At 40.7% G+C, this 12,979-nt stretch overlaps 1 protein-coding gene across 3 annotated transcripts in view; it reads right to left on the minus strand.

Annotated features, from left to right (window-relative positions):
* Positions 1-1,084: 1,084 nt before the first annotated feature.
* The window catches only part of MYLK (myosin light chain kinase), a 125,019-nt gene continuing 113,124 nt past the window's right edge, over positions 1,085-12,979 (minus strand). For 2 of the 3 annotated variants that reach the window (XM_003207685.4, XM_019617231.2), the window contains 5 exons: positions 8,279-8,431; positions 6,957-7,080; positions 5,709-5,838; positions 4,713-4,832; positions 1,085-2,847 (listed from right to left, as the gene is read on the minus strand). In XM_003207685.4, coding sequence (XP_003207733.1) covers positions 2,585-2,847; positions 4,713-4,832; positions 5,709-5,838; positions 6,957-7,080; positions 8,279-8,431 — 790 coding nt within the window. In that variant the 3' untranslated portion in view covers positions 1,085-2,584. Of the gene's footprint in view, positions 2,848-4,712; positions 4,833-5,708; positions 5,839-6,062; positions 6,082-6,956; positions 7,081-8,278; positions 8,432-12,979 lie in introns of those variants that run through there. The other variant, XM_010713881.3, reaches the window with a different exon arrangement.

The following is a 12,979-nucleotide window of genomic DNA, read 5'->3' on the forward strand; positions in this document are numbered from 1 at the left end:
AAAGTACATTCTCAAGGTGGTGGTGGAGCCCATTTTGCGAAGATGACTGTTTCAAGGGCTGAAGGTTTGCTCAAGAAACATATTGCTACAAGCAGGTGTTTCACAATCTTTGCTTTAGGGAGTTTCTGTGTGGTTCTGCCTGGTCCATGCTGCCTCGAACTGCATGTTAAAAGAAGTCAGCATAAGAGCAGCACAAATAAACATGCTGAATGCTGTTATCTTTACAATTTCTAGGAACATTGGTATGAATATGTGTCTAGTTTTTGACTTTTCAATTTTTCTTCTTCTTTTTTTTTTTTGCTCCTGCAGACTTCCTGAACTATACATTTCCCCATCATAAGGAATTCTTAACTGTAAGAGAAGAGCAGAGCTGCAGTGGTGCCCCATCCCATTCATGTTTGCAGTCACTGTGAGATACGCAGTAAGGCTGGAGACCTGTAAGTAGTACCAGCCCCATGCTGCACCTGATGGCGCTTGGGCACAGCAGCCTCCTGCTGCACTCACAAAACAGGGTGAGTGCAGCAGCACTGCAAAGACTGACCAAGTTTCACTGTTGTCACCTCACCCATTTCTGTGCCAGGCAGGTGTGAGGACAGGATAGGAAAAGACCGCTGCTGTCGGTTTCCTTAAGCGATGTGAACACAGTAACGCCTGCAATAGAGCATACAAGTAGTGTGCTTTGTGGTATTATTTATTTAGGAACTGTGAGTAACTACAGCCGTAGCGTTCTCATCTTTGCAATTCTGATGGTTTAACAAACAGGGAAAACATTAGCATATTTTTATTAAGGTACAAAATACACCCCATTGTTGCCTAAAACATTTAAAAACGTGAGAAAAGCTCTGTATGTTCTAAATCAGATTAAAAACTTTTCTGTATAAGGAATCGTGGCAATACTGTGTTTAGTATAACAAGAGTTCTTTATCAATTGAAAAGGAAAAGACATGCTGGCAATCTGAACTTAGCAACAAAGAGTAAAGCAATTAAAAACCACTGTGTCATCCACATTAGTTGAGCTTTGAATGCAGAAGAGCAAATCATATGAAACACGTACACAACTCGGTAATATCAAACAACCTAAGGCTGATATTGTACACACCTGTAATAAAGTACACTGCCTACTTAACTGTGAGGACTTAAGGTATTCTTTTGAAGAGGTAAACTTTGAAATTGTTGCACTTTACACACAACGTGGAAAAGAATCACTTTTGGAATGATACATAAATGTAAGAAAGACATGCTGCTTTTGGATTATGCATATCACCTTACAGCCTCTGATATTACCTCTGAACAGCAACAACAACAAAAAATAAAAGGTGCCAATACTGTGAAAGGAAAGCAAAGTTATTAAGTCTTGAGTGCGTTAACCATTTCTGAAAGAAAGCCTGGGCTTTGGGGTTTTTCGTTTCTTTTTTTTTCTGCATTTTTTTAAAAGGCAACAGCCTTACTGGTGCAGGTTCTAGACAAAAACAAGACAGTCAAGCTCATAGGGTACAAATAGGTCCTATATACGTTAAGATTCTTTGGAAACTGCTAAGTATAAAGGAGTTTGTAATCCAGACTACTATCTTTTTGGCTACTCCAAAAAATCTGCGGGAGTTTCCAGCTTATCATCAGTTGAAATCTGTTTTGCAATTGCCAAATAAATGCAAGTAAAATTTTAACTAACCTGGGATTCCATTCACACGCCTGCACGTCAGAGCCATTCACTGACGGTGCAATAACCTATTTCTCAGAGCAGCATATATATAAACCATTAGGTCATTATTAAACTGACCAGAAAAAAAAAAAAGAAAAAAGAAAAAAAAAAAGAAAAAAGAAAAAAAGAAAATCACCAAAACAAAACAGAAGATATTCTGTCTTTGTGCTTTCAGTCTGTTTCTTAAGCAGGCGTCTGTAAGCGCCCTGACGTGCCAGGTTCTATAAGGGAAAGCTGACAGGGTACCATCATGGTTAAGCACCAGGAGTACCGTAGCAAAGCCCACTGATATTTCAGCTTAGCCAGCATTAGAGCTGCACCAACAGCAGGGCAGTAGGTATCTTTGAAGTTAAGACAATGAAACGATGTTTAAACCAGATGAGAAATGAACCGTGGCAACTTAAAAATTGCAACACTGGCTGTATCAGACCTTCCCTTATAGGAGACGCTGCTCTGGGAGCAGTTTCTTTGGACTGGAGCGATTCACTGCACGTCTGGCAAATGATTCCTTGTAAAGTAGACCTTCGGGAGCCCACTTAGCTGCAGTTTTGGCTGAGAAAATGATGGTATAGAGCAATGAGCTCAGTAAACAGACCTTTTCTTTAAGAAGCTCAGAATATAATTGTAGACTTATTTCCATACGTTCTAATTTTAAAGATAGACTGGACAACTTACTCGATGACTTGCTTAAATGCTAGTAACTTAAATTGCCTGCTGATTTCAATTAATGCCCGTACATAAAGCAAACAGGTATCAACTGATCATGCTGAAAAAACAACCCCTCAAAGACCTATGTATCACACAAGGTGCTTTTGTTAACTTGGTTTTCTGAGCCTTATAAGGAGAGTCTTTAAATATATTTTTTTTTTCTCTTTGAGCCTTGTTTCATTCTTCTTCCTCCTCTTCATCTTCTTCTCCTTCTCCCTCTTCTTTCTCTTTATCCATTGTTTCCACAAGGAGTTCTGCGGTGCACGTGGCTTCCCCAAGGCTGTTAACAGCTTTGCAGGTGTATTTGGCATCATCGTCCCCACATACTTCAGAAATAGTCAAAGAACAGTTCCCTTCCTCATCATAATCTATCTGGAAGTGACGGGACTCCTTGACAGGCTGATCATCTTTGAACCACATTACCTCAGGGTCAGGATAGCCTGCAATAGCGGAGAGAGACCAGCAATTGCAATAAATGAGTATTAACTCATCCGTCACTACTTTCAACTCCGATTCCACATCTGTGTATGGACGTGGTGGTACAGAAATATTTCATTGAGTTTTATGTAAAATAAATGCAAATGACCTGAGGTCTTTTTTCTTTACATTTGCCTGAAACAACCTTATTATGAAGAGCAAAAATGGAAGCTAGCTGTGAGGTACAAACTAGATACCACTTACAACTGCTTTTAAAGTGACTGGAGCAAGCTTTTCATATGTCTTGGTCATCAGGCGGGATGGGACTCGTAACAGTGTATTTGAAGCTTACCTTGTGCTACAGCTTCTGTGGAACCTGCAGTTCCCAATGCTGACCACTGTTTAGCATTTTGAGGGGACGGTGTTTGGGGCTACAACTGCAATTCGTTATCCTTCTCAGGCTGCTTTGTTTCGGCAGGTCTGAACTTTCCTCCTCCCAGTCTGAGCCTTACACTCCAGCCTGTCCTGTAAGGTGAACCTGGCACTCCTGCTTCCTACTTCCCTTTGTTAGGTTAAGCAAGGGAGTCTAAGAAAAGTGTTTCAGTTATGCAGCTCTACAGGAGTTTCCAAGCCTTTTGTGAAGCAAATGGCTCTGCTGTACTCCAGCAGCCAGAACAGGGCTGTACAGTCCATGCAGGAGAACAATCCCTTATACAGTACTCTTGGCTGCAGTAACAAACTGAAGGCTGTCTCAGCCAAGTTCTGCACTGTGATGGGAGGGTGGCTTTCCACCAAACAGAAATAAAGGGCCAGAATCCCCAGTATACAGCAGACGTTACAGTGATGCACTGGAAAGTTTGGACCGTGGGCCATGTACATCCATCTATTTATTCCATGCAGTACTTAGGCACATACCCCTCACGCTGAGTATCCATCAGCAAGAATAATCCATCCTCACATCTCCGCTGTGAGGTAGGAAACACAGGCAGTGAAAGAGATTAGGAGCACAGAAACAAACAAGCAGAAGGTCAGTGAGGCAGTTTCTGAACCTAATTTTAAGGTTAGATATTGTCTAACTTTTTACACATGCAGTATGGTACTAACGGTATCCATTTTGTTTTAACGGCTCTTCTCTTCCTAATCTCCAGTTTTCATTGACAGCTGTGACATAGAAACCTCAATCTCATTGCAGTAGAAATGCTCACAGTATCTGCCTTCAGACTGCGAGGGCTGGCCAAGCTAAGCTCCTTCAGTGACTACTCAGAAACTTACTCTATCTGCATATTCCAGGCTGAATTTTCTTTCTTGATCTTGCAAGTTAAACAAAATAAAATCACACGGTATTTTCTAGATGTGACTTTTGCAACCAGCACAGTGATATTATCATTACTACTTCTGCAAATGTAGTTAGGGAATTTCTTTACCTTTACCACAATGCATGCACGATTTCAAGTCATTTTGAGGGCACCTGAGACCCATCAGTCATTTTAGACAATGATTCCTTTTTATTCTTAGTTTCTGGTAAGCAGTCTTTGCAGTCTTTATGAGTATACTTTTGCAACCTGTGGTATTACACTGCATCTTGTTTTTATTGCTTCCACCCTCAAAAATCATCTTGCTGTTCCCACTTGGTATTCTGAATTAGTGACTCACTCAGTGACTCTAGCAGGCTGCTGTTCTATGGCAAGCACAGAACAAGCCCATGCTGCTCCAAAGTTCTGTTTCTGCAACATATCCATGCTGTGACATGCAGATATTGGTAAAGAAAAATGATACCAACACAACAATGAAAAAAAGAAAGAAAGAAAGAAAGAAAAGAGCTAGGTTACAGCACGATGCAGAAAGGTGGCAGGGAAGGAAAGAAAGAGATAATGCTTATTCAGCGTACCTTCGATTTTGCAGTCAAACCTAGCAGCACTTCCTTCCACAACCTCCATGTCAAGGATTGTTTTAGTAAAATATGGCTTTACGTGGGGCTTTTCTTCAGCCACTTCTTCAAGGAAGGCATCTGGAGGAGAGTGAAAATATTGTTAATTGTTTTACAATTTTTTAGGGGATATTCTCAAAAAATGCATTTCATTTATTTTTAACCAGGTGGTAATAAAAGCTGCTTTTTATTTCATTTCGCTTAATTCTTTGGAGCTGATGGGACAGAGAGGACGTGAGCTGCATAGCTGTGTGCCAGTCTGTCACAGCAGCACAAATATTCAGACCATAAATAGAATGAAATCAACATGCAGGCCACTGTGCTATGAATAATCTTTAATTTTTCCTTGAATTTGTTTGTAATCAAAACCAGACTTCTGCTGGTCTGAGGGGAAAACTGCTTCAGCTCGGATCAGTCTATATGGGTATGTCAAAATGACTTGCTGGATCTTCAGAAGTATCAAACATCTGCACTTTTGATTGAAATGCACCACAAATCCACACTTCTAATTTAGGGGATTTAGGGGAATAATGCGGACATTTTATTTAAAAACTTCTATCTGAGTAGCACGGTTTACCCATCGTACAGCTCTTGGTCACAGCAAGTGTTAATGCTTCACTGCTTGCTCGCTCTCATGAGGAGCTCATACATCACTGCAAGTTTTGTATAAACATGCATTCCCAAACTGACACAGCGTGCAGCTGAAAAATCTGCCTTAATTCTTTGCCTTTAAAAAGAGAACAGTTTGCTTCCACTACTTAGACTGGGGCATTTAGAGTATCAGAATATGAGAATAATGACTTTTTGATAGATTTCTTTAAAAGAAAAAGAGAAAGATAATAACAGAGACAGAGTGCAGAAATAACCAACTCAACAATCAGTCTCTTCTAGCGTTTTGCTACGAGTTTTCCTAAGATTCCTGAAGAGGTAAAAATGAATTGCAGCGAAGTTCCTTACCTTCATTCTCTACTTTGTCTGCGTTTATCGGGCTGGTAGGCGAGCTCCCAGAGGCCTTCCTCCCACTCATACCAGAAATCATTGCCATGGATGACAGTCTTCCTATTGCTCGGACAGCATGGCCTGTTTTCTAAGACATAACACAAAAGGCTTCTGATCAATCCAATCCAAAAGGCATGTGATTTTCTGTGACAATGGTGCTTCGTACAAATTAGCTGGGATCTCTGCAAACCGCGCTGGAATTGTTGGACAAACTGCTTATATATAGCTCTGATGTTTTAGGAGAGACAGAGCAGGCTGGTCTGAATTACCAAATTTAGTTGCAGATATAAACTTCCCCTGATGAACTCATACCTAAATGAATGTCTCTGTTAGCTGAGGATAAGAAGCGCTGTGCAAGAGGGGAGCCAGCAAGAAAGCTATGCACTGTTTAACTGCAGCTTAGCTCTGGTGGTGGATGGGTTTCTTGATAGCCTTATGGGCTGGACTGAGTTTCATCAGAATGAATAAGCAGCTAATATGAAACGAATGAGAAAGTACCATCTGCATGATGGAAGCAGACCTCTGACAGGCTCAAGAATCTACTGCCAGGGTACTAAAATACACTCAAACCGCAATGCCCGTAGTATGGACACGTGTGTTTTGTACAGCTTGCATGATCTCCTAAGAAACACGTAAAATAGAACCTAAGGGGAAATACAAGGTTGATTTAACATAAATGAGTATTCTGTAGGCTACTAAAAAGCTGGATCCAGGATTTTATGTCTCAGCTACTCTAACTATCAGAATGGTACAGATGGACTGAGTGTAACAGTTCCAGCATTAAGAAACAAGAAGATATGGAGAAAAAAAGACGTGAAATAAAATTACTGAACCATTGTGACAGTCCTATGAGAAGCTGAGTGCCTCTACAGGACAGGAACTACTGGCCTGGGAGAGTTCAGGTTTGTTAAAGATAACAAAAACCCCTCAGCAGTGCAGGGAGGAAGGAGTCAGAGCCCCAGAAGAGGCAAATCTATGCTTGGACTCATCTGTCTGTAGCAGTGAAGCAGTCACATTACATGCAGGGCACAGCCTCCTCCTGCTCACCCCTGAACACCCGCACCGCCGTGCTGCACTCACGCACTGCCCACATGGGAGTTTCCCGTGCAGAAACTGCCTGGCACGACTTATTTCTTGGAATCACAGACATTAGAAATACAGAGACTTATTAGGATAACAAGCCCACTGGTACATCCTCTTCATTACCTGCCATTTTCTTCTGGCCATATATTTCTTCATCCTATCTTTGGAAAGTTTTTTGGCTTCCATGTTTTTGGTGTCTTTTTGCAGCCATGGGTGCTGAAGACATTGAGTACAATTTAAGCGACTCCTGTTTTTATATAAAAAGACCAGTCAGTGTTGCCATTAATGACAGCTGCTTTAACATTATTTCCCTCTCTTTTCTCAAAGCTGATCTTTCTTTTCCTAAATTTAGCAGCGCAGATCACATGGCACTGCTTTCCCAGCCATGCTTACTTCTCAAGCTCACTTTCTCAATTTCTGGATTTCTTTTTTTTTTTTTGAGAGAGAGAGAGAGCTGTGCATTTTCAAGTGTGACTAAAACATTGTAAAACAGAGCATGAAAAGCCATATGTTTTAGGCATGGAGCACATACAACAGAGCTACAGTAGCGATGATCCAGCTACTTCATGCCTGCGGAATCCTATCCCAGATCTCTCCCTCACTTCTAGAATTTTCCCCATTTCCACCACTTAATAACCTCCCTTCCATACAGCACCAAGCATGTAACAAAACAGCAGTGTCCAAATCTCTGGTTGCACCACACCCATTCTCCACTTTGTGATTACAGAATCATAAAGGTTTGAAAAGGTCTCTAAGATCATCCAGTCCAACTACCAGCCCACCCCACCATGCCCACTGACCACGTCCCTCATTGCTCCATCTCATTGCTCCATCTCCACAGTTCATGGACATCTCCAGGGACAGTGACTCTGTTGCTTCCCTGCGCATGCACACCCCATAACCCTCTGCTCTCTCTCAATCCCATTGAAACTCATTGCAAGAAGAAGGCTTTCTTGCTTTGTTCAGTCTGCTGTAAGCAGGGTTTCCCACTCTATTTTTTTTGTCTTGCCCAACTGCTAGATTTATACTGTATTTAGTGTATAACTGTGTTTAGAGGCACCACATTCAAAAAGCCACAGAAGGAAATAGACCCAGCAAAACTGCAGCCCATTCAGATCAAGGCAGAATACTGATGCAGCAATCTGTAGTTCTTATGTGATGGCCACACTGCAGCAAAGGCACAGTGGGCACACAGAGCCTCAGGACGCACCCAGCCTGAGGGAAAGCAAAAGCAGACAGTGCGGGTGATTAAAAGTAAGCACTCCATTCAGCCCCTGCACTGTGAAATAAACGCCAGCTGCACGCAGGAGAAGGGCACGCAGAGCTCCTTATAAAGTATTGCCAGAGGTGCCTGCGGCGATGCGGCAGTTTGCAGCAGGGGAAACAAGACTGGCAAGTTTGGCTAAATGCAAACATAGAAAGTGTATCGAGTCCAACTGCTTTACTTCATATCTTTCTTCAGTAGATTGCTGATAAAGTCCTTGGCATCATCAGAGATTTCATCAAAAGCCTCATCGTCAAAGTCCCACGTGGCCGAGGTGACATTGGCCAGGGTCTCGTTGTCGTTGTCTCCCATGAAGGGAGAAAGCCCGCTGACCCTGGGGTAGAACAGACGGACACAAGGCAAACAGTGTCAGATTGCAAACGGAATTATATAGTGTGTGACATCCCCTATGTCCTGCAGATCTTTGTCAGTCAAAGCTTACTGTAAAAAAAAAAACAAACTCAAAGTTAACTACAGTTGGGGATACAGGTATGGGGAAGAGACCTGATTTTTTACTGCAAAGCTGAGAGGAATGATTTTGCTCTTTCTTTCTCACTTCCTAAGACTTCTGAGGAGTGAAGCAGAACTAGGTGAAAATGGAGACTGAAATGACTTGTGTCGTTCTGCATAAATAATATTGCCATCTTCACATCAAAGGCAGCTGGATAGCTTTTGTGTGCGTGTGTGCATTCATAGTGCTTTTCCTACCTTTACCATCAAACCAAGTGTTTTGTACATTTTATTCCATTTACTTCTGTAGAGAGAGTCTGGGAAGAAAGGTGCAGCATGAAATAATGATATTCCCAAGACTACTTTGTAAACAAAATCACACACCTCTCTCTCCCCGAGTTATATTGCCAGATAAAACAGTCCTACTTCACAGCAGGCTGTAAAGCTATGCAGATGCATCCAGAAGTAGTTTGGTCTTTACGTTCTCAATCAGTCATGATGGTGCTTGAAATGGAAATCATACTCTTTTATAGCATAAGTTGAGCTTTCCAGGCTTTTAACTCAGTATAACTGATAAACAGCAAGTGAAAGGCAATTACAGAACATCATGGTCTCATTTCTGCAGTATATGTTTCTGTAGCTGAGCTGTGTCGTTCATTATACTGTACCTTTGTGCAGCCAGATTCTTCTCATATCTGTCTAGATCAGCCTGTTAGTGAACATGTTCAGACAAAAGGTTGGTTTATTCCTTGAAACTGCAAGTTGGACAGTTGTCCAGTCTCCATCCTGGCATGCAATCTACCTGATAACCTATTCTCAGTCACATTTTATGGACTTTATTTCCTCCCTCTGTGCAGTCATGTTAACCATTCTCTTAAACAATCAGATACATTTCAATAGTAGTACTTTTTTAATTTGGAAAATTAAGTGGAAATTATTAGGGTTCTGGAAATATTATATGGAAAAATATTGTGATGCTTCTGAATACTACAGAAGAGATTGGTAAGAAAGGAGATTGGGAACAAATAAAGTGAGCCACTAGATGAATAATATTAGTATAATGCCCTGCTAAGCTGTTTTGCTACTCTTTTGTTACTAATTACATTCAAAATCTCATTCAGATTTTTTTCCTATGGATTTTACTTCCCTAAGCCAAGCAGAAAGATGCATTCTTTGAAGTCGCAGGCAGGGCAGATATGAAATCTTTTACCATTTCTGGAAGTTGTGTGCAGTGTAGCAGAGTGCAGAATCCTGCACGTATACTTCAGAAATTTACTAGTAATAATACATGAGATGAAGATAAAAGGTCGCTTTCTTCTCAGGCAGAAGGTAAATCAGATCAGAAGGCATCTGCTGTCTTATTTTTCAGTATGTAGGGTGCAAATACAACAGTGAAGCCTGCCTTTATAACTGTATATGTGCATAAATTTATGCACATATCATAGGCACGACTTGCAGAAAGCGGAAAGGTTAATTAACACATACAAAAATACTCCAATAAAACAACCTACTTTACTGTAACTGTTCTCTGAATTTGACACAGTTTACTGGAAGAGACACATGTTATACCTGACAGCACTGCAGAGCTGGTGCAGCCATCACAGAATGAGGGACTCTGCTCTGCCCTCACGCACATCAGCAGCCGTGGCCAGGTGCGTTGCTGATGCAAAAACTCCTTCCTAGAATCCACAAAGCCCTCCTGCAGAGTCTTACACCTACCCCCACTACAATATTTAAGCATTTTCCTATTAACAACAAATATTCTCTCTCTCTGTAATGTTTTAGAAGGTGAAAAGCTCTCATCTGTATCACCATTCTAGGTTTTGGCTTACAAATCTGATTTCTAAGTTGTCTCTTTTGTGACTATGTACTAAGCACAGTAATCTCTCAACCAATTCAGTGACTTACCAGAAGGCTCACATTTTATACTAACAAAAAAACTCTGTGAAATATTTATTTAATTCACTGTCAGTTTTGGAGATGCTCTTCATGCTGTTACACTTCCAGAGGAAACTCTTGGGTAGCCAGAGCAAAAACAATCCAATTTCCCTTCAACACTTTGTCGAAGGATAGCAAATGTGACCTTTGCATAGTATTACCACAAATAGTATTATGCAGCTCTTGTGCTGTAATAATAGTTTGGCCCACGTCCAGAGATTAAAGCTGCTTATTGAGAGATCACTCCCATGCTGCAGGGACTGTTACAGATAGTGCCCATTGCTCCACACTGATATTGCAGGTGCAGGGTTTGGAGAGACATGTAGCTTTCTGGGCAAAGGGACTGCATGTCACACACGGCTTTTGACAGATGAGGGATAAATAGGAGGAGATTAGAGTGGTAAAAAATAGCTGGGTTGCTTTGGTTGGTTTTATTTTATTATTATTTTTTTTTGAAGAAGAAGAATTGCACAACAGGATTATCTGCTATAATCTTATTTGCTTTCATAGGATCAAACCACTCCATGCATTTGTTTAATTATCTGACTGGTACCCATTAATCTGCCATTTCCAAACACCGCTGTAACAGTGTCCCTTCAAAGGCTTCACTGAACATATTTTTGCATTTCTGAATGTGCTGTTGCAAATTATAAGCTGAAAATAACCTTGTCAGTCCACCACAGTTTCACATTGTGAATCAGTTGCTTTGTCATGAGAATACTTGTAAGGAGAACTGGATCTTTGTGTATAGTCAGAAAGCAAAAGAAAAATCAGCCCAGAAACTTAGACAGGTTATACTCAGAAATTCTTTTCTTTATCACAGATCTCACTGACCTAAGTCTTGGTTGTTCGTTTCTTAATAGCCATTTAAAGTAATAATGGCCAAGTAACTCTTTTGACAGATTATGGAAACAATTTCCTTTTGGAATGCTGAAGCTAAGTGATAAAGATGAGCTACCTCTCCAGAAAATTAATACTGAGCTTACACTGTGAGGCTACTATTAGACAAGAAGCAAGATGTTTACTGAAAACATTTTTCCAGCTACTTAAGCAGGCATCTTCCTGGCATGTTGGAACCATTTGTTTAGAAAGTCTTTCACGGTTTCCACTTCTAAATAAAGAAGAAAGATATTTTATTCTCAAGACAATCCTCAATGTTTATTGGCCTGTTCTAATGAAACTCTGACTGCAGATATAGATATGTCAAGATCAAAAGGGTCCAATATGGTCACCAGTCTTAGTGCCTATGTAATAAAGATCACAGCTTTTCACTTGGACGCCTTTGTACCAGAACCATCACCAACCCAGGAAAGATGGGATTGCTGCATGTCTCATAAAATGGGACTCTGAGCATTACTCTGCAAGAAGAGGTTATGTCACGTAAGCCCATTTAGGCAGATGTGTTAATGGCTGCACCCTGGAGATCAGACCTGGAGAGTAGTTGAATGCTTTTACAAGTAAAGCTTACAATAGATTCATTTGTTGGTGATGTGTATCCACTGTACAAAACAACCTCTTCCTTAGAGGAGGGCTGACTCACTCCTACACTGGTGATTGCAAGGAAGAAACGGACAACTGATGCCCACGTAAAGGAACACAGCTCATTGCTGAAGCCATGCCAGTATTCTGCTCTCATCCTTGTTTTACATGCTCAGTGGATTAATGTGGAATCACACTTTGCCAGTGCTGCTGACCAAATAACTCATTTTCTTTTGAGCATTAGTCTTGACATTAAAGGCCTCTTAGCTTGCTGTGTTGAAGAAAAAAGAATGCTCTCTTATCTTTATATTAACAAGGCTTAAATTTTTAATATAGTATAGAGCCAAGTGCAAGACAGCGAAGGCATTGAAGTCCTGAGTATGCACACTCAAAAGATGAAGGATGCTAAAGGCCTTTCAAGTGACCTAACTGCTGAACGAGGGAGGAAAAGGAGAAGCGATGAATAAGACAATAAATGAAAATGAAAGGGGATGTCTGAAGGATCAGGGTATGTATCACTAGGCAGACAATGAACTTGTATTGGTTAGATTCCAAGGTGGAAGGAAAAGTGCTATCTTCTGTCAGTGTAAATACAGAGCTGAGATCTTTGGCTGAAATCTGGTTAGAAAAAATAAAATTTAGAAATTGTTTCAGATTAATAAATATTAGAAGCACTGGCTATCCAAATGGATCACTGGAAAGAACTGGAAATAGAAAAGTCACAAACAAATATTTCTGCCTGGACTAAATTGGACAGAAAGAGCTGGAAAGAATTCAGGAGGTTTTAACCTTCATTAGATAAAGGTTACAGCAAACGCAAAAAGAAACTCTGAAATAGACATAAATGGAGATGATATACACAAGCTATAATATTTGTGGCCTGTTACTTCAAAGGCAATAGATCAACTTAAGTATGTGGAACAGAACTGTGATGCAGAACAGGACAGAGAGCAAGATAAAAGTGGAAGATAAAAAGCATGAGGTGGAGAATACAAACAGGGAAATTTAAGGAAGA

This window comes from Meleagris gallopavo, chromosome 7 (genome assembly GCF_000146605.3).
Source record: "Meleagris gallopavo isolate NT-WF06-2002-E0010 breed Aviagen turkey brand Nicholas breeding stock chromosome 7, Turkey_5.1, whole genome shotgun sequence".
Classification (NCBI taxonomy): domain Eukaryota; kingdom Metazoa; phylum Chordata; class Aves; order Galliformes; family Phasianidae; genus Meleagris; species Meleagris gallopavo.